Consider the following 22,437-nt stretch of genomic DNA (forward strand, 5'->3'; position numbering starts at 1 on the left):
AGTGCAATTGCTGGGTCATAGGGCAGTTCTATTTTCAACATTTTGAGGAACCTCCATGCTGTTTTCCAGAGTGGCTGCACCAGCTTGCATTCCCACCAACAGTGGATGAGGGTTCCCCTTTCTCCGCATCCTCGCCAGCATCTGTCATTTCCTGACTTGTTGATTTTAGCCATTCTGACTGGTGTGAGGTGATATCTCATTGTGGTTTTGATTTCTATTTCCCTGATGCCGAGTGATGTGGAGCACTTTTTCATGTGTCTGTTGGCCATCTGGATGTCTTCTTTGCAGAAATGTCTGTTCATGTCCTCTGCCCATTTCTTGATTGGATTATTTGTTCTTTGGTGTTGAGTTTGCTAAGTTCTTTATGGATTTTGGACACTAGTCCTTTATCTGATATGTCGTTTGCAAATATCTTCTCCCATTCTGTCAGTTGTCTTTTGATTTTGTTAACTGTTTCCTTTGCTGTGCAAAAGCTTTTGATCTTGACGAAATCCCAATAGTTCATTTTTGCCCTTGCTTCCCTTGCCTTTGGCGATGTTCCTAGGAAGATGTTGCTGCGGCTGAGGTCGAAGAGGTTGCTGCCTGTGTTCTCCTCAAGGATTTTGATGGATTCCTTTCGCACATTGAGGTCCTTCATCCATTTTAAGTCTATTTTCGTGTGTGGTGTAAGGAAATGGTCCAATTTCATTTTTCTGCATGTGGCTGTCCAATTTTCCCAACACCATTTATTGAAGAGGCTGTCTTTTTTCCATTGGACATTCTTTCCTGCTTTGTTGAAGATTAGTTGACCATAGAGTTGAGGGTCTATTTCTGGCCTCTCTATTCTGTTCCATTGATCTATGTGTCTGTTTTTGTGCCAGTACCATGGTGTCTTGATGATGACAGCTTTGTAATAGAGCTTGAAGTCCGGAATTGTGATGCCACCAACGTGGCTTTCTTTTTCAATATCCCTTTGGCTATTCGAGGTCTTTTCTGGTTCCATATAAATTTTAGAATTATTTGTTCCATTTCTTTGAAAAAGATGGATGGTACTTTGATAGGAATTGCATTAAATGTATAGATTGCTTTAGGTAGCATAGACATTTTCACAATATTTATTCTTCCAATCCAGGAGCATGGAACATTTTTCCATTTCTTTGTGTCTTCCTCAATTTCTTTCATGAGTACTTTATAGTTTTCTGAGTATAGATTCTGTGCCTCTTTGGTTAGGTTTATTCCTAGGTATCTTATGGTTTGGGATGCAATTGTGAATGGGATTGACTCCTTAATTTCTCTTTCTTCTGTCTTGTTGTTGGTGTAGAGAAATGCAACTGATTTCTGTGCATTGATTTTATATCCTGACACTTTACTGAATTCCTGTACAAGTTCTAGCAGTTTTGGAGTAGAGTCTTTTGGGTTTTCCACATATAGTATCATATCATCTGCGAAGAGTGATAATTTGACTTCTTCTTTGCCGATTTGGATGCCTTTAATTTCCTTTTGTTGTCTGATTGCTGAGGCTAGGACCTCTAGTACTATGTTGAATAGCAGTGGTGATAATGGACATCCCTGCCGTGTTCCTGACCTTAGCGGAAAAGCTTTCAGTTTTTCTCCATTGAGAATGATATTTGCGGTGGGTTTTTCATAGATGGCTTTGATGATATTGAGGTATGTGCCCTCTATCCCTACACTTTGAAGAGTTTTGATCAGGAAGGGATGTTGTACTTTGTCAAATGCTTTTTCAGCATCTATGGAGAGTATCATATGGTTCTTGTTCTTTCTTTTATTGATGTGTTGTATCACATTGACTGATTTGCGGATGTTGAACCAACCTTGCAGCCCTGGAATAAATCCCACTTGGTCGTGGTGAATAATCCTTTTAATGTACTGTTGGATCCTATTGGCTAGTATTTTGGTGAGAATTTTCGCATCTGTGTTCATCAAGGATATTGGTCTGTAGCTCTCTTTTTTGATGGGATCCTTGTCTGGTTTGGGGATCGAGGTGATGCTGGCCTCATAAAATGAGTTTGGAAGTTTTCCTTCCATTTCTATTTTTGGAAAAGTTTCAGGAGAATAGGAATTAGTTCTTTAAATGTTTGCTAGAATTCCCCCGGGAAGCCGTCTTGCCCTGGGCTTTTGTTTGTTTGGAGATTTTTAATGACTGTTTCAATCTCCTTACTGGTTATGGGTCTGTTCAGGCTTTCTATTTCTTCCTGGTTCAGTTGTGGTAGTTTATATGTTTCTAGGAATGCATCCATTTCTTCCAGATTGTCAAATTTGTTGGCGTAGAGTTGCTCATAGTATGTTCTTATAATAGTTTGTATTTCTTTGGTGTTAGTTGTGATCTCTCCTCTTTCATTCATGATTTTATTTATTTGGGTCCTTTCTCTTTTCTTTTTGATAAGTCGGGCCAGGGGTTTATCAATTTTATTAATTCTTTCAAAGAACCAGCTCCTAGTTTCGTTGATTTGTTCTACTGTTTTTTTGGTTTCTATTTCATTGATTTCTGCTCTGATCTTTATGATTTCTCTTCTCCTGCTGGGTTTAGGGTTTCTTTCTTGTTCTTTCTCCAGCTCCTTCAGGTGTAGGGTTATGTTGTGTACCTGATACCTTTCTTGTTTCTTTGTTTTTTTTTTAAAGATTTTATTTATTTATTTGACAGAGAGAGATCACAAGTAGGCAGAGAGGCGGGCAGAGAGAGAGAGAAGAGGAAGCACGCTCCCTGCTGAGCAGAGAGCCCGATGTGGGACTCAATCCCAGGACCCTGAGATCATGACCTGAGCCGAAGGCAGTGGGTTAACCCACTGAGCCACCCAGGCGCCCCCCTTTCTTGTTTCTTGAGGAAAGCTTGTACTGCTATATATTTTCCTCTCAGGACTGCCTTTGTTGTGTCCCACAGATTTTGAACCGTTGTATTTTCATTATCATTTGTTTCCATGATTTTTTTCAATTCTTCTTTTAATTTCCCAGTTGACCCATTCATTCTTTAAAAGGATGCTGTTTAGTCTCCATGTATTTGGGTTCTTTACAAACTTCCTCTTATGTTTGAGTTCTAGCTTTAGAGCATTGTGGTCTGAAAATATGCAGGGAATGATCCCAATCTTTTGATACTGGTTGAATCCTGATTTAGGACCGAGGATGTGATCTATCTGGAGAATGTTCCATGTGCACTAGAGAAGAATGTGTATTCTGTTGCTTTGGGATGAAATGTTCTGAATATATCTTTGATGTCCATCTGGTCCAGCGTGTCGTTTAAGGCCTTTATTTCCTTGTTGATCTTTTGCTTGGATGATCTGTCCATTTCAGTGAGGGGAGTGTTAAAGTCCCCTATTCTTATTGTATTATTGTTGATGTGTTTCTTTGATGTTGTTATTAATTGGTTTATATAGTTGGCTGCTCCCACGTTGGGGGCATAGATATTTAAAATTGTTAGATCTTCTTGTTGGACAGACCCTTTGAGTATGATATAGTGTCCTTCCTCATCTCTTATTATAGTCTTTGGCTTAAAATCTAATTGATCTGATATAAGGATTGCCACTCCTGCTTTCTTCTGATGTCCATTAGCATGGTAAATTCTTTTCCACCCCCTCACTTTAAATCTGGAGGTGTCTTTGGGCTTAAAATGAGTTTCTTGGAGGCAACATATAGATGGGTTTTGTGTTTTTATCCATTCTGATACCCTGTGTCTTTTGACTCGGGCATTTAGCCCATTAACATTCAGGGTAACTATTGAGAGATATGAATTTAGTGCCATTGTATTGCCTGTAAGGTGACTGTTACTGTATATGGTCTCTGTTCCTTTCTGATCTACCACTTGTAGGCTCTCTCTTTGCTTAGAGGACCCCTTTCAATATTTCCTGTAGAGCTGGTTTGGTGTTTGCAATTTCTTTCAGTTTTTGTTTGTCCTGGAAGCTTTTAATCTCTCCTTCTATTTTCAATGATAGCCTAGCTGGATATAGTATTCTTGGCTGCATGTTTTCCTCGTTTAATTCTCTGAAAATATCATGCCTGCTCTTTCTGTCCTGCCAGGTCTCTGTGGATAAGTCAGCTGCCAATCTAATATTTTTACCATTGTATGTTACAGACTTCTTTTCCCGGGCTGCTTTCAGGATTTTCTCTTTGTCACTGAGACTTGTAAATTTTACTATTAGGTGACGGGGTGCGGGCCTATTATTATTGATTTTGAGGGCATTCTCTGAACCTCCTGAATTTTGATGCTCATTCCCTTTGCCATATTGGGTAAATTCTCCCCAATAATTCTTTCCAGTATACCTTCTGCTCCCCTCTCTCTTTCTTCTTCTTCTGGAATCCCAATTATTCTAATGTTGTTTCGTCTTATGGTGTCACTTATCTCTTGAATTCTCCCCTTGTTGTCCAGTAGCTGTTTGTCCCTCTTTTGCTCAGCTTCTTTATTCTCTGTCATTTGGTCTTCTATATCACTAATTCTTTCTTCTGCCTCATTTATCCTAGCAGTGAGAGCCTCCATTTTTTATTGCACCTCATTAATAGCTTTTTTTATTTCAACTTGTTAGATTTTAGTTCTTTTATTTCTCCAGAAAGGGCTTTTATATCTCCCAAGAGGGTTTCTCTAATATCTTCCATGCCTTTTTCAAGCCCGGCTAGAACCTTGAGAATTGTCATTCTGAACTCTAGATCTGACATATTACCAATGTCTGTATTGATTAGGTCCCTAGCCTTCGGTACTGCCTCTTGTTCTTTTTTTTGTGGTGAATTTTTCCGTCTTGTCATTTTGTCCAGATAAGAGTATATGAAGGAGAAAGTCAAACTAAAAGGGTGGCAACAGCCCCAGGAAAATATGCTTTAACCAAATCAGAAGAGATCCCAAATCGTGATGGGGGAGAAAGGGAATAAAAAGAGGTTCAAAAAGGAAGAAAGAAAGAAAAAAAAAAAAGAGAAAAAAAGAAAAGAAAAGAAAAGAATTAAAAAAATAAAATGAATCAAGAAAAATATAAAAAAGAAAAAGTATATATATTAGATAAACTAGTTAAAAAACGTTAAAAAAGATAAGGGTAAAAGTTAAAAAAAAATTATTAGCAGAATGCAAGAAAAAAAAATGAAAAAAAAATTAAATTAACTGCAAGACTAAAAAAAATCACAGGGAGAAAGCCATGAATTCCGTGCTTTGCTCTCTCCTCCTCTGGAATTCTGCTGCTCTCCATGGTAATGAAACCGCACTCCTTGGTAGGTGAACTTGGTCTTGGCTGGATTTCTTGTTGATCTTCTGGGGGAGGGGCCTCAAGTGATTCTCAAGTGTCTTTGCCCCAGGTGGAATTGCAGTGCCCTTACCAGGGGCCGGGCTGAGTAATCCGCTCGGGTTTGCTTTCAGGAGCTTTTGTTCCCTGAGTGCTTTCCGTAGAGTTCCGGAGGACGGGAATACAAATGGCAGCCTCCTGGTCTCCTGTCCGGAGGAGCAGAGAGCCCAGGGCCCCACTCCTCAGTGCGCCCTCAGAGAACCGCGCCCAGTTACTCCCGTCTGCCTGACCTCCGGCCACGCTCTGAGCTCACCGAGCCTGCCACCGGTTCAAGGTAATCCCGAGCTGTGATCTTACTGTCGGCTCTGTCTCTGTAGCCGGCTTTCCCGTTCCAGTACCTGCAAGCTCTGCGACACTCAGACACCCCCGATCCTTCTGTGACCCTGCAGGACCTGAGGCCACGCTGACCCCGCATGGGCTTCGTCCCGATTTAGCCTCTGGAGCGATGTCCCTCAGCGGAACAGACTTTTAAAAGTCCTGATTTTGTGCTCCGTTGCTCCGCCGCTTGCTGGGAGCCGGCCCCTCCCCCCGGGGTCTATCTTCCCATCACTTTGGATTCACGTCTCCGCTGGTCCTACCTTTCAGAAAGGGGTTGTTTTTCTGTTTCCAGAATTGCTGTTTTTCTTCTCTTCGATCTGCTGATGGATTTGCAGGTGTTTGCAATCTTTAGATAAGCTATCTAGCTGATCTCCTGCTAGCTGAAGTAGTCTCAGCCTGCTACTTCTCCGCCATATTGACTCCTCCTGCGGAATTTGGGGATCTTATATTATTTCTATTTTTGATTTTTTTTAGGAACGTTAATACTGTTTAGCTGCACAAATTAATATTCCCACCCACAGTATATAAGTGATCCCTTTTCTCCACATCCTCAGCAACTTGTTATTTCTTGTCTTTCTGATACTAGCCATTCTCACGTGTAAGGAGATAGCTCATTGTGGTTTTGATCTGCATTTCCCTAATAATGATTGATGATGAGCATCTTTTCATGTGTCTGTTGGCCATCTCAATGTCTTCTTTGGAAAAATGTTTATTTGGGTTCTCTGCACATTTCTAATGAGCTTATTTGGTTTTTTTCCATGTTGAGTTGTGCAAGTTGTTAATATATTTTTAATACTAGCTCTTTATTGGATATATCATTTGCAAATATCTTCTATTCACTGGATTGTCTTTTAGCTTTATTGATGTTTTCCTTTGCTGTGCAGAAGTGTTATTTTGATGTACTTCCAATAGTTTATGTTTATTTTTGTTTCCCTCACCTCAGGGACATATCTAGAAAGAACTTGCTAGGATTTTTATGTTTCTCTTCTAGGATTTTTATGGTTTAAGGTCTCACATTTAGGCCTTTAATCCATTGTGAGTTTATTTGTGTAGCATGTAAGAAAGTGGTCCAGTTTCATTCTTTTGCGTATGTCTGTCCAGTTTTCCCAACACCATTTGTTGAAGAGACTCTTTCCCACTGGACAGTCTTTCCTGATTTGTCAAAGATTAGTTGACTGTAGAGTTGAGGGTCCACATCTGGGTTCTCTATTCTTTTCCATTGATCTGTGTATCTATTTTTCACCAATACCACATCATTTTCATTATTACAACACTGTAGTATATCTTGAAATCTGCAATGGTGATACCTCCAGGTTTCCTCTTTTTTCCTCAGGCTATGGTTATTCAGAGTCTTTTGAGGTTTCATATAGATTTTAGGATTAATTGTTTTAGTTCTGTGAAAAATGCTGTTGGTGTTTTGGTAGAGATTGCATTGAATTTATATATTGGTTTGGGTAGAATGAGCGTTTTAACAATATTAATTCTTCTAAACCATGAGTATTAAATTTCTTTCCAGCTTTTTGTGTTGTCTTCAATTTCTTTCATGAATGTCTTATAATTTTCAGGGTATACGTCTTTAATCTTCTTGGTTAAATTTATTTAACCAAGGTATTTCATTCTTTTTGGTTCAGTTATAAATGGGGTTGTTTTCTTCATTTCTCTTTCTGCTACTTCATTATTAGTGTATAGATACAGAATATATTTCTGTATATTAATTTGGTATCCTGTAACTGCTAGCTTTATTTATTGAATAAATCCATTTCTTTGCAACTTCCTGTGTATGTACAATTATTTCAAAATAAAAGTTTAAAGAAAAATCATTGGAGAAAAAAATATTTACAGTTGAAACATTTGACTACTGATTTCTCTACAGTAAAAAAACATACGCCATAGAACAGTTTATTTAAAAAATAACCAATTTGGTAAAATATTTGAAAAATGTATGACAAAGACTAAAAACCATTAATATATAAGGTATTATTGCCAGTTTATTTTTTTAAAAAGCACTAGTTTTTTTTAATTTTTATTTTTTAAATTACTTTTCAGTGTTCCAGAATTCATTGTTTATGCACCACACCCAGGGCTCCATGCAGTACGTGCCCTCCTCAATACCCACCACCAGGCTCACCCAACCTCCCACCTCCCGCCCCTTCAAAACCCTCAGTTTGTTTCTCAGAGTCCACAGTCTTGCATGGTTCATCTCCCCCTCCAAAAACCACAAGTTTTTCAGTAGAAAAATATGAAAAAGTAGTGAACAAGGCAGATTATTAAAGCATGAGTTACCAAATATTCTGTAGAGAGCCAGATAGTAAAGATTTTCAGGTTTTGCTACTGTATAGTCCCTGTCACAACTGTTCAACTGTTCAGTTCTTCAGTGGTAGGGTGAAAGCAGACATAAACAATAAGTAACCAAGTGGGTATCATGTGTTCCAAAACAGGTGTCACAAAGACAACTGCTAGGCAGATTTGGCACATGGGCCATAGTTTGGTAATCCTTGAATTTAAAAAATGTATGTCTATACAGTGGCTAGGAGACACATGAAAAGTGCTCAACATCACTGATCATCAGGGAAATACAAACCAACACCAAAGAGATTTGTTGTTGATACAAATCAACAACAAAGAGATACCACCTCACACCAGTCATAATAGCTAAAATCAACAACACAGGAAACAACATGTGTTGATGAGGATGTGGAGAAAAGGGAACCCTCTTGCACTGTTGGTGGGAATGTAAGTTGGTCACAGCCACTCTGGAAAACAGTATGGAGTTTCCTCAAGATGTTAAAAATAGAACTACCCTATGACCCAGCAATCACACTACTAGGTATTTACCCCAAAGGATACAAACATAGTCATCCGAAGGGACATGTGCACCCCAATGTTTATAACAGCATTATCAACAATGGCCAAACTATGGAAAGAACCAGATGTCCATGGATACATGAATGAAAAGATGTATAAATATATAATGGAATACTATGCAGCCATAAAAAATGAAGTCTTGCCATTTGCAACGATGTGGATGGCACTAGTGAGTATCATGCTAAGTGAAATAAGTCTGTCAGAAAAAGACAAATACCATAAGATTTCACTGATATGTGGAATTTAAGAAATAAAACAAATGAACATAGGGGAAGGGAAAAAAACAGAGAGATAAACCATAAAACAGACTCTTAACTATAGAGTACAAACAGGATTGCTGGAGTAGAAGTGATAGGGAGATGGGTTAAACGGGTGATGGGTGTTAAGGAGGACACTTGTGATGAGCACTGGGTGTTATATATGAGTGATGAATCACTAAATTCTCTACCTGAACCTACTATTACACTATATGTTAACTAACTGGAATATAAATAAAAATCGTAAAAATAAAAAACATGTCTAACAAATATAAATGTCTAACAAATATTAGCTTGTTAGTAAGTGACTAAATTAAAATTATTATAATAAGAGAAGTTTTACTTATCAAATTAGAAAACACATATTTAAAAAAGAAGAATACTCAGTTTTGATCAGCACACATACATTGTTGGAGAGAATGAAAATTGATAGACTTTCTAAAAAAGTTATTTAGCTAAATGCATCAGGACTCTTAAAATTTTATGTCTCTGACATGGGGGGTATGGGGGTAGGAAAAGAATAAATGAAACAAGATGGGATCGGGAGGGAGACAAACCATAAGAGACTCTTAATCTCACAAAACAAACTGAGGGTTGCCAGGGGGAGGGGGTAGGGAGAGGGTGTTGGGTTATGGACATTGGGGAGGACATGTGCTATGGTGAGTGTTGTGAAGTGTGTAAACCTGGCAATTCACAAACGTGTGTCCCTGGGGCTGATAATACATTATATGTTAATAAAAAAATTTTTAAAAATTTTAAGTTAAAAAAAGTTTTATGTCTCTGGGTTTAACAATCCCACCTTCTATGCTTCTATTTTAAGAAAATTTATCAGAAATATAGAAAAGTGGAGTACATGAGTGACTCAGTTGAGTGTCTGACTTTTGGTTTGGGCTCAGGTCATGATCTCAGGGTCATGAGATTGAGCCCCACATCTGGCTCTACGCTAAATACAGAGCCTACTTTGGACTCTCTTTCCTTCTCCTTCTGCCCCTCCCTGCTGGGGTCGACCTTTGTTAAAAAAAAATCTTAAAGGGGCGCCTGGGTGGCTCAGTGGGTTAAAGCCTCTGCCCTTGCCTCAGGTCATGATCCCAGTGTCCTGGGATTGAGCCCCACATCAGGCTCTCTGCTCAGCAGGGAGCCTGCTTCCCCCTCTTTCTCTCTGCCTGCCTCTCTGCCTCTCTCTGTCAAATAAATAAACAATCTAAAAAAATCTTAAAGGAAAAAAAAGAAAAGAGGGGCACCTGGGTAGCTCAGTCCATTAAGCATCCAACTCTTGATTTTGGCTCAGGTTGTGATCTCAGGGTTGTGAGATCAAGCCCCACATGGGGCTCTGTGCTCACCACAGAATCTGCTTGAGATTCTCTCCCTCTGCTCCTTTCCCACTTGCATGTTCTCTCCCTCTCTCTCTCTCTCTCAAATAAATAAATAAATAAATAAATAAATCTTTTTTAAAAAGAAAAGAAATATAGACAAGTATGATCACTATTAAACAATAAGGAAATTTTAAAAAATAACGCTACTTGCCCCAGAACAGACTGGTTAGGTAAATCTTGGTAGCCCATATTCTATAAATTATAAGAATTAATATTTATGAAGATTTAATTTTTTTAAGCTTTAAATTCCAGTTGGTTAACATATAGTGTAACATTAGATGCTGGTATAGAATTTAGTGATTTAAAGTTGCATACAACACCTGGTGCTCATCACAAGTGCCCTCCTTAATACCCATCCCCTATTTCCCCCACCCACCACTCAACTCCGTACTGGTAACCATCAGTATGTTCTCTATAGTTAAAAGTCTGTGAATTTAGGAAACAAAACAAGTGATCATAGGTGAATTAGTTTTTGTAATGATATAATGACTTAAAATGTTAAGTGACAAAGGCAGGATACAAACTTCTACAGTAAAAGAATGCATGGGAACAAGTAGAGGGAATGATGTCAAACTATTTTTTTTATTTAACTTTTTTTTAATATAAACATATAATGTATTTTTATCCCCAGGAGTACAGGTCTGTGACTCTCCAGGTTTACACACTTCACAGCACTCACCATAGCACATACCCTCCCCAGTGTCCATAACCCCACCCCCCTCTCCCAACCCCCCTACCCCCAGCAACCCTCAGTTTGTTTTGTGAGATTAAGAGTCACTTATGGTTTGTCTCCCTCCCGATCACATCTTGTTTCATTGATTCTTCTCCTAACCCCCTAACCCCCCACGTTGCATCTCCACTTCCTCATATCAGGGAGATCATATGATAGTTGTCTTTCTCCGATTGACTTATTTCACTAAGCATGATACCCCTTAGTTCCATGCACATCGTCACAAATGGCAAGATTTCGTTTCTTTTGATGGCTGTGTAGTATTCTAATAAATAAAACACACACACACACACACACACACACACACACACATACACACCACATCTTTATCCATTCATCTGTTGATGGACATCTAGGTTCTTTCCATAGTTTGGTGCCAAACTATTAATAAGGGTTTCATCTGTGTGATAGAATGGTAAATATATGTGATTTTTAAAAGCTTCCTCATACTAGGGTGCCTGGGTGGCTCATTTGGTTAAGCATCTGGTTCTCGATTTTGACTCAGGTTATGATCTCATGGTGGTGAGATCAAGCCCCACATTAGGCTCCATGCGTGGCCCCTCCCCCCACTTGTGCACTCACTCTTTCTCTAAAATAAATCTTACTAAGGAGGGCACATGTTGTGATGAGCACTGGGAGATATATTTAATTAATGAATCATTGAAAACTACATCAAAAACTAATGATGTACTATACAGTGGCTAACTGACCATAATAAAAAATAATTTTAAAAATTTCCTCATACTTTTTTATGCTTTACAAATTACTTATGATACTTTCATTGTCAAGGATTAGGAAGCCAAAACAGAGACAGAAAAGTAAAAAGTGGAAGAAGAGATAAGATGCCAGCAAAGCTTTTCACTCCCCTTGCTATATCCTTTGCTTATCCTGAAAATTTTCTAATGTTATTTCAGAGGGGGGATTTTTTTTTTTATTTTTTTTTGTCACTGTGAGCAGTCACTTATGAAATCACTTTATCATGTTTATTGATGTCATTTCATTAGGTCAAATTGCCCCGGTTCATTTAGTCCCTTCTAGTTGGTGAGATTTATTTGTTCATTGATTCATTTATTAGTACATACTACTCAACTTACAAATATTTCTGTTTCAGGAATATTATAGGCACTCAATTTAATTTCATAAACAATATAGCACTGAATAATTGGTTGCTAAAAATGACTTCCTTAACTGTAAAATTATTGGCAGTAATTATAATTATTATTTTAATGCCTTTTATTTTTCCCTTTAAAGGGCCAGATGGTCATGTGACTAAATATGATTTGGATTGGCTGGTGAGAAACAGCTATGAAGGGCAAAAACAAAAGGTCATCCAACCTAGAATCTTCTGGAATGCTGAAATCTATCAGCGAGCCCAAGTTCCATCTGTAGATTTCCAAAGCTTCTTAGAAACCAATGAGGGATTGAAGAACTTTCTACAAAACTTTCTGCTGTATGGAATTGCATTCGTAGAAAATGTCCCTCCCACTCAAGAACACACTGAGAAGTTGGCAGAAAGGATCAGCTTGATCAGGTAATTTATTAGCTTCTAATATCTATGGTAATTGATTTGTAAAGCATCAACACCAGTAAAATAAGTTAACAGGGTATGGTCACTCTGTTTTTAATCCAGAATATTTTGTGTCCTGAATAAGGGGATTCCCACTTATAGTGCTTTATTTGAGGCACAGATTTCTAATCTCTAAAGATACTTACATGTTAAATATGATGACTTCAAAGTCATTGGTATATTTTTTGTGCCTAGTGGTCCTCAAAGTACCAGGTATCATTGTACACTCATGACTAGCACTGACTTTGAGTAAACAGAACCAGGTAGTAGTCTAAGTTCTACCCTCAAGCAATTGTGTGAACATAGACAACTCCATTACATACATACCTGTACCCACCACCTGCAGCCCTGGCCTCAGTTTTCCCATCTGATCAGTAAGAGGGTTGAATAAGATGGTATGTAAAGATCATCCAGTTTTGACCTATTATGATTCCCAAGGCTTGATTCAGACACTAGTTGTTAATAATATTGCCTTATACTATATAGCATTTAACCAACATATTCACACCCATATTTTATTCCCTGTTCTGCTGATGAGCCACTTGAGACACATATAATAAGTAAGTGGCTTGCCCAGGATTGCTCTGCTTAGTAAGAAGTAGAACTGGGATTCACCAGGGACCTAAGATAGTGGTATAGTAGGAGGATCCTAAGCTTGCCTCATCCCTCAACACAGCTAATTAACTATCAATTCATTCTGAATACCCAAGAAATTGACCTGAGGACTGATAGAACAAACTGCACAAGGAGAGGGAGAGACGAGGCCACATCGAGGAAGATAGGAAGTAAAAAGACATGATTTGGGGGAGAAATGAAGAGTGAGTGCTATGGAGGGACAGGAGCTCCTGGAGAGAAGTCAGGCAAACACCAGAGCAGACAGTGCAATCTGATGATTGCCTAAGGCACACAGGGAGAGACTGTTCGCTCTTCTTAGAGCATATCTGGGAGAGGTGGCTTTGCTACTCTGGGGACAAAAGAGCCACAGGCATCATTTCTCTTCCCCACACCTCAGCATAGGTCCAGAGACCGCTGCTGAAAGCAGCTAATCCAGACATTGGCTGTTTAATCTGCTTTACTCCAAATTCCATGCCCCTGTGCACTGGCATGACTGCCCTTCTGGGTCAAACCTGCATCAGTCCCAGTATGGCAAGACCATCCCCCAAAAGACCAGCTCAGATCCCCACTACACCTGGTCCCTAAAGATCAGAGTTTTAACAAGTCAGTAGGCTTGGCTTGTATAGAGCCCAAAGTGCACTATGCTGTTCCAGGTAGGCAAGGAACCCAGGGACAGTGTAAAAACACTGATCTGAAAAATACCTAGAACACATAAGGGTAAATTATTCACTCTTCTAGTAGTGCTTCCCTGAGAGCACAGATTCCTGTCTCCGAGGTCAAAGAAGCTGGCTGGCACCATTTCCCTCTCCCACCCCTCCACATAAACCAACTTCAGTAAACAGCCCAGTGCCCACACACTGGCTGCCTGACCTGCTTACCCTACGTCCCACACCCCTACCCCTGCACTCTGCTGGTATTGCTTTTCTCCTGCAAGCGTGCCTAAAGACCAGTACAGCAGGCCCCTTCCCCAGAAGACCAGCAGAAACCCCTGCCTGCACCATGTCTACCAGCCAGAGAGTTCTGCAGGGCTTCAGTTCTAGTGGAAGTGGTATCAGGTCTCATTTAACAAACAGACCAGAACATACCTAGTTAAAACTCACACATTCTGGTCAAGGTCCAAACACTGCCAACTACAGACAAGGACAAACTCTGCAGAAGACTGACCTGAGGGATAGAACAGCCAAAACACAGTAGCAGAGTGCATACAGCACAAACCAGAGATACTCCCTAAAATACCCAGCCCTGGACAATATATGACCTCTTCTTCATAAAGCCATTACTCTCAAGAGCAGGAAACATAACAGGCCTTCCTAGCAGAGAAGAAGACAAAGACCTAGACAAAATGCCAAGACAGAAGAATTCATCCCCAAAAAAGAACAAGAAAATGTCACAGCCAGACATCCAAGTGAGATACATATCAATAACATGCCTGATGGAGAATTTAAAACAAAAATCATAAGGATACTCACTGGGCTTGAGAAAAGAATGGAAGACTTCATTCAGGGAGGCCCTTACCACAGAGATAAAAGAGTTAAAAAGCAACCAGTAAGGAATGAAAAACGCAGTAACTGAGGTTCAAAACTGGATGTAATGACTACAAAGATGGAAGAAACAGAGGAATGAATAATGATATAGAAGACAAAATAATGGGGCACCTGGATGGCTCTAGTGGTCAAACATTCAACTCTTGTTTTTAGCTCAGGTCATGATCTCAGGGTCATGAGATTGAGCCCTGCATTGGGCTCCTTGCTGGGAGTAGAGCCTACTTAAGATTCTCTCTCTCCCTCTGCCTCTGCCTCTCCCCCATATCTATGTATCTATATGTCTCTCTCTCTCTCTCTCTCTCTCTGTGTCTCTCTCTCTCCCCTCTAGAAATGTTTTTAAAGAACACAACATAATGAAAAATAATGGAGCTGAACAAAAGAGAGAAAGAATTATGGAATAGGAGAAGAGATTTAGGAAACTCAGTGATTCCATCATGTAATAATATTTGTATCATAGGAGGCCCAGAAGAAGAAGAGAGAAAAAAGCGGGCAGAAAAGGAAATAATAGCTGAAAATTTCCCCAATCTGGGGAAGGAAACAGACATCCAGATCCAGGAGGCACAGAGAATTCCAATCAAAATCAACAGAAGCACCCCAATACCAAGGCATACTGTAGTTACATTTGGAAAATGTAGTGATAAAGAAAAAATCCTAAAAGCAGCAAAACAAAAGAAGTCCTTAACTTACAAAGGAAGACCCATAAGGTTAGCTGGCGATCTCTCCACAGAAGTTTAGCAAGCCAGAAGAGAGTGGTGTGATGTATTCAGTGTGTTGAATGGGAAAAATCAGCAACTAAGAATACTCTATCCAGCAAGGCTATCATCCAGAATAGAAGAGACGGTTTCCCAAACAAATGAAAACCAAAAGAGTGGCCACTAAACCAGCCCTGCAAGAAATATCAGAGGAGACTTCAAAAGTGACAAAGACAGGAAAGGATCAGAGAAAATCTCCAGAAACAATGATAAAACAAGTAATAAAATGGCAATAAATCCATATCTATTGATAATTACCTTGGATATAAGTTAACTAAATAAATGCTCCAGTCAAAAGACCTAGAGTGTCAGAATGGATTAAAAAAAGAAAGCAGGACCCATAATATATGCTGCCAAGAGGACTCATTTTAGACTTAAAGACACCTGCAGATTGAAAGTGGGGGGATGGAGAACGATTTATCATGCTAATAGACATGAAAAGAAAGGTAGACTAGCAGTACTCAGATCACAAAAACTACACTTTAAACCAGACTGTAACAAGAGATGAAGAAGGACACTCTATCATAATAAAGGGGACTACCCAACAAGAAGATCTAACAATTGTAAATATTTATTTGCCTAACTTGAGAGCATCCAAATATAGAAAACAATTAATAACAAACATGAAGGAACTTATTGATAATAATGCAATAATAGTAGGGGACTTGAACACCCACTTACAGTAATGACCAAATCATCTAAACTGAAAATCAACAAGGAAACCAGGGCTTTGAATGACACGCTGGACCAGATGGACTTAACAGATGTATTAGGAACATTCTATCCTATGGCAGCAGAATACATATTCTTTTCACATGCACATGGGACCTTCTCCAGAATAGATCACGTACTAGGTCAGAAATCAGGCCTCAACAAATACAAAAAGATTGAGATCATATCATGCATGTTTTCTGACCATAACACTATGAAACTTTAAGTCAACCATAAGAAAAAATTTGGAAAGACCACAAATACATGCAGGTTAAACAACATGCTACTAAATAATGAGTCAACCAGGACATCAAAGAAGAAAATTTTAAAAATAACTGGACAAATGAAAATGAAAACATGATAGTCCAAAACCATTCAGATACAGCAAAAGTGGTCATAAGGAGAAAATACATAGCAATATAGGCCTACCTTAACAAGCAAGAAAAATATCAAATAAACAACCTTATACCTAAAGGAGTTAGAAAAAGAGAAACAAATGAAGCCTAACACCAGCAGAATGAGGGAAATAAGAACAGAAATAAATGATATAGAAACTAAAACAATAGAAGAGATCAATGATAATGGATCTGGTTCTTCGAAAAATTAATACATGAAAATAAGGGCCATATGCTCCCCAATGTTCATAGCAGCAATGTCCACAATAGCCAAACTGGAAGGAGCTGAGATGTCCTTAAACAGATTAATGGATAAAGAAAATGAGGCTCATATATACAATGGAATATTACTCAGCCATCAGAAAGGATGAATACCCAACATTTGCATTGACATGGGACTGGAGGAGATTTTGATGACTGAAATAAGCAGAGAAAGTCAGTAATCATATGGTTTCACTTACTTGTGGAACATAAGGAATAGCATGGAGGACATTAGGAGAAGGAAGGGGAAAATGAAGGGTGGTAATCAGAGAGGGAGAAAACCATGAGAGACTGTGGACTCTGGGAATCAACCCGAGGGTTTTAGAGGGGAGGGGGTGGGGGAATGGGTGAGCCCAGTGACGGGTATTAAGGAGGGCACAGATTGCATGGAGTTATCCACAAAAATCATAGAGCACTACACTACATCAAAAACTAATAATGTACTGTATGGTGACTAACATAACATAATTAAAAAATTATAAAAAGAAAAGTTAATATAATTGATAAATCCCTAACCAAACTTAACAAAAAGAAAAGAGAAATGACCCAAATAAATAAAATCACAAATGAGAGAGGAGAAATCACAACCAACACCACAGGTATACAAACAATTTTAAGAGAATATTATGAAAAATTATATGCCAACAAATTGGACAACCTCAAGGAAATGGATAAATTCCTAGAAACATATAAACTACCAAAACTGAAACAGGAAGCAATAGAAAATTTAAACAGACTGATAATGAGCAAAGAAACTGAAACTGAATCAGTAATCAAAATCTCCAAACAAACAAAAATCCAGGGCCAGACAGCTTCCCAGGGAAATTCTACCAAACATTTAAAGAAGAATTAATACCTATTCTCAAATTATTCCAAAAAATAGAAATGGAAGGGAAACTTCCAAACTCATTTTATGAGACCAGTATTACCCTGAATTCAAAACCAGACGCACTCCACTGAAAACAGAATTATAGACCAATATCCCTGATGAACATGGATGCAAATATCTCAGTAAAATACTAGCAAATTGAATCCAACAGTACATTAAAAGAATCATTTACCATAATCAAGTGGCATTATTTCCTGGGTTGCAAGTATGGTTCAGTATTCACAAATCAACCAATGCCATATACCACATTAATAAAAGAAAGGATTAGGACCATATGATCCACTCAATAGATGTAGAAAAAGCATCTGACAAAGTACAGCATCCATTCTTGATTAAAAACTCTGAACAAAGTAGGGAGAGAGGGAATATACCTCATCATAATAAAGCCCGTATATGAAAAACCCACAGAAAATATCCTCAAAAAGGAGCAAAACTGAGAGCTTTTCCTCTACAGTCAGGAAGAAGACAGAGATGGTCACTCTGACCACTGTTATTTAACATAATACTGGAAGTGAGTCCTAACCACAGCAATCAAACAACAAAAAGAAATAAAAGGCATCCAAATCAGAAAGGAAGAAGGCATACTTTCACTATTTTTAGATGATGTGATGTGTTATGTAGAAAACCCAAAAGATTCCACCAAAAAATTGCTAGAACTGATACACGAATTATAAAATTGCAGGATACAAAAGCAACATACAGAAATCTGTTGTGTTTCTATACCCTAATAATGAAGCAGCAGAAAGAGAAATTAGGGGATCAGTTCCATTTATAATTGTACCAAAAACAGTAAGGTACCTAATAATAAACCTAACCAATGAGGTAAAAGATCTGTATTCTGAAAGCGATAAAACACTAATGAAAGAAATTGATGACACAAAGAAATGGAAAAACATTCCAGGCTCATGGATTAGAAAACATTGTTAAAAATGTCTATATTATCTCAAAGCAGTGTACACATTTAATGCAATCCCTATCAAAATACCACCCGCAATTTTCACAAAATTTGTATGGAACCATGAAAGACCCTGAATAGCCAAAGCATTCTTGAAAAAGAAAAGCTGGAAGCACCATAATTCTGGACTTAAGTTGTATTACAAAGCTATAGTGATCAACATGGTATGGTACTGGCACAAAGTAGACACAGAGATAAATGGAACAAGATAGAAAACCCAGAAATGATTCATCATTTTCACAATCAGGTGTCTCGAGGTCTTTCTAGATGCTATGATCTTGGGGGGAGACCTTTCTGCCTCTAGGACTCAAATGCTGGTTCCATTCGCCAGATTGGGAAAATTTTCATGGAGAATTTGTTCAACTATATCTTCTAGTCTTTCTTTCTCCTCCCCCTCAGGGATTCCAATAATTCTGACATTGGAACATTTCCTGGTGTCATTTATTTCCCTAATTCTGTTTTCATGGCTTCTAAGCTGTTTGCTCCAGGCCACCTCCTAATCCTTTTTCTCTATCAGTTTGTCCTCTAGATCACTAATTCTATCTTCTGCCTCAGTTACCCTAGCTGTTAGAGAATTTAGATTAGATTGGAACTCATTGAGAGCATTGTTAACATCATCCCTGGTGGTTTTCACTTCTGCTCTAATCAATTCCATGTTGTCATTAATGGTTTTCTCCAACCTAGCCATGGCCTGGATAATTGTTACCCTGAATTCCCTTTCTGACATACTGTTTAAAAAAAAAAAAAAAAAAAAAAAACAGAAATGAACCCACAACTCTATCAAACAGAAATAAACCCACAACTCTATTTGTTTGTCAAACAAACAAACAAACATAGTTCAGTGGAACAGAAATGAATCCACAACTGTATGGTCAGTTCATCTTCGACAAAGCAGGAAAGAATATCTGATGGAGAAAAGACAGTCTCTTCAACAGATGGTGTTGGGAAAACTGGACAGACCCATGCAAAAGAATGAAACCGGACCACTTTCTTACACCATACACAAAAATAAATTGAAAATGGATGAAAGTTCTAAATGTGAGACAAGAAACCATTAAAATTTTAGAGACAACACAGGCAGTAACCACTTTGACATTGACCATAACAACTTCTTACTAGACAAATCACCAGAGGCAAGTGAAACAAAAGCAAAAATGAACTATTGGGACTTCACCAGGATAAAACCTTCTGCAGAGCAAAGGAAAGAATCAACAAAACTAAAAGTCAGCATTCAGAATGGGGGAAGATATTTGCAAATGACGTCTCTGATAGAGGATTAGTATCCAAAATCTACAAAGAATTGTCAAACTCCATACTGAAAAACCAAATAATCCATTTAAGAAATGGGCAGAAGACATGAATAGACATTTTCCCAAAGATGTACAGATGGCCAGCAGACATATGAAAAGATGCTCAACATCACTTATCATCAGGGAAATACAAATCAAAACTACAGTGAGTTATCACCTCACACCTGTCAGAATAGCTAAAAGCAACACAGGAAAGAACAGGTGTTGGTGAGGATGTGGAAAAGGCGAATTGTCCTGCACTGTTGGTGGGAATGCAAGCTGGTGCAGCCACTCCGGAAAACAGTATGGAGGTTCCTCAAAAAGTTAAAATAGAGCTACCAGGGTGCCTGGGTGGCTCAGTGGGTTAAAGCCTCTGCCTTCAGCTCAGGTCATGATCCCAGGGTCCTGGGATGGAGCCCCATATCAGGCTCTCTGCTCAGCAGGGGGCCTGCTTCCTCCTCTCTCTCTGCCTGCCTCTCTGCCTATTTGTGATCTCTGCCTGTCAAATAAATAAATAAAATCGTTTTTTAAAAGTGTAAAATAGAACTGCCCAGCAATTTGCACTACTAAGTAATTATACATAGAATACAAAAGTACTAATTCAGAAGACAAGCACCTCAATATTTACAGCAGCATTATTAACAATAGCCAAATTATGGAAAGAGCCCAGATGTCCATTGATGAATGAATGAAAATATGTATATATACACAGTGGAATTTTACTCAGCTATAAAAAAGAATGAAATATTGCCATTTGCAATGACGTGGATGGAGCTAGAAAGTAGTATGCTAAGCAAAATCAGAGAAATAAAAGTACCATATGATTTCAATTAGTTGTGGAATTTAAGAAACAAAACAAATGAGCAAAGTGGGGGAAAGGGAGACAAACCAAGAAACAGGCTCAACTACAGAGAAGGCACTGATGGTTACCAGAAGGGAGGTGGATTGGGGGATGGGTGAAATAGGTGATGGATGTTAAGGAGGGCACCTGTGATGAGCAGTGAGCGTTTTATGGAATTGGGTGTTGTATGGAAGTGTTGAATCACTATACTGTACACCTGAAACTAATATTAAAATGTATGTTATCTAACTGGAATTTAAATAAATACTTTATAGTTTGACAGAGAGAGATCACAAGTAGGCAGAGAGGCAGGGAGAGAGAGAGGGGAAGGCAGGCTCCCCGCTGAGCAGAAAGCCCAGTGTGAGGCTCGAACCCAGAACCCTGAAGTTATGACCTGAGCTGAAGGCAGAGGCTTAACCCACTGAGCCACCCAGGTGCCCCTTAAATAAATACTTTAAATATTTTTAACAAATTTTTAACAAATAATGTGGTGTAGGGGCACCTGAGTGGCTTAGTCAGTTAAGTGTCTGACTCTTGGTTTTGGCTCAGGTCACCATCTCAGGATCCTGGGATCAAGTTCCCCCGTGGTGGGCTTCCTGCTCATCAGGGAGTCTGCTTCCCCCTCTTCCCCTTCCCCTGCTCATGCTGTCTCTCTGTCTCTCAAATAAATAGATAAAAAAATTTTTAATGGTGTGGTGTGTATAACAGCACTAACGGAAGATGTTCACTAATAAAATGTTCAGTTAGGGAAAAGCAGGAATGCCTGGGTGGCTCAGTCAGTTAAAGCATTTAACTCTTGGTTTCATCCCAGGCCATGATCAGGGCCATGAGATTGAGTCCTGTGTCAGGCTGTGCACTAGGCATAGAGTCAGCTTCAGATTCTCTTTCCCTCTCCCTCTCCCCCTCCACCCTCCATCTCTCTCTCTGTCCAAAATAAATAAATAAATCTTTCTTAAAAAATTAAAAAGAAAAAAAGAACTAGAATTCAGATAGCTCAGGTTTCAGTACTTTCCTTTTACTTAATAAGGGCCAGATATAGCTCATTGTATAGCAAATAGAATGCTGGGTCATTTGCCTTATCCTGGTACAGCATAATCAACATTTTGTACCATTCAGTCTCAAACAGGTTTTAAGAACTTTCAAGTGCTGGTAAGCAATCAGTTGAGAGGGCTTTAGAAATTATAGTTCATGAGGAAAACCATTTCCTGTTTGGACTTTGAGGGTTTGGAAAGTAAGATGAACTCTGAAAGCTAAAGTATTAAAGTGACCCTTGGTCAGATCTGAGCTACCAGGAAAATAAGTATAAAATAAAAATCTATGATGTATACCTTAGAGATACGACAGTGATACAACATCTCATTAAATACTTGCTAACATAAACTATCCTTTTCTCTTTTTCTTATTCTTCCATGTCCAAAAGATGGGTGAGGATCTACATTAATCACTTCTAAAAGCATCTGCATAAAGGCATCTTTTTCTATGCAAGGAAGGTGAGCACAGGAAAAAACCATGAATGTGAAAGCTATTAAAAGTAGGCACATAAACAGAGGGGGATAATTCCCTAAGCTTTCAGACTACATTATACAGTTGACCTTTGAACAATGGGGGCACTAGGGGAACTGACCTCTCCCACCCCCACACAGTTGAAAATTCATGTATAACTTTTTTTTTAAGATTTTATTTATTTATTGGACAGACAGAGATCACAAGTAGGCAGATAGGCAGGCAGAGAGAAAGGGGGGAAGCAGGCTCCCCGCTGAGCAGAGAGCCCGATGCGGGGCTCGATCCCAGGACCCTGAGATCATGACCTGAGCTGAAGGCGC

General features: G+C 38.8%; 1 protein-coding gene across 2 annotated transcripts in view; it reads left to right on the plus strand.

Moving 5' to 3' along the window:
* Positions 1-22,437, plus strand: part of TMLHE (trimethyllysine hydroxylase, epsilon) — a 96,193-nt gene that overhangs the window by 32,707 nt on the left and 41,049 nt on the right. For both annotated transcript variants that reach the window (XM_004779282.3, XM_004779281.3), the window contains exon 4: positions 12,047-12,326. In XM_004779282.3, the coding sequence (XP_004779339.1) occupies positions 12,047-12,326 (280 nt within the window). The remainder of the gene's footprint in view (positions 1-12,046; positions 12,327-22,437) is intronic.

Source organism: Mustela putorius, unplaced genomic scaffold (genome assembly GCF_011764305.1).
Source record: "Mustela putorius furo isolate JIRA1106 unplaced genomic scaffold, ASM1176430v1.1 tig00003899_pilon_pilon_pilon, whole genome shotgun sequence".
NCBI classification, from domain to species: Eukaryota; Metazoa; Chordata; class Mammalia; order Carnivora; family Mustelidae; genus Mustela; species Mustela putorius.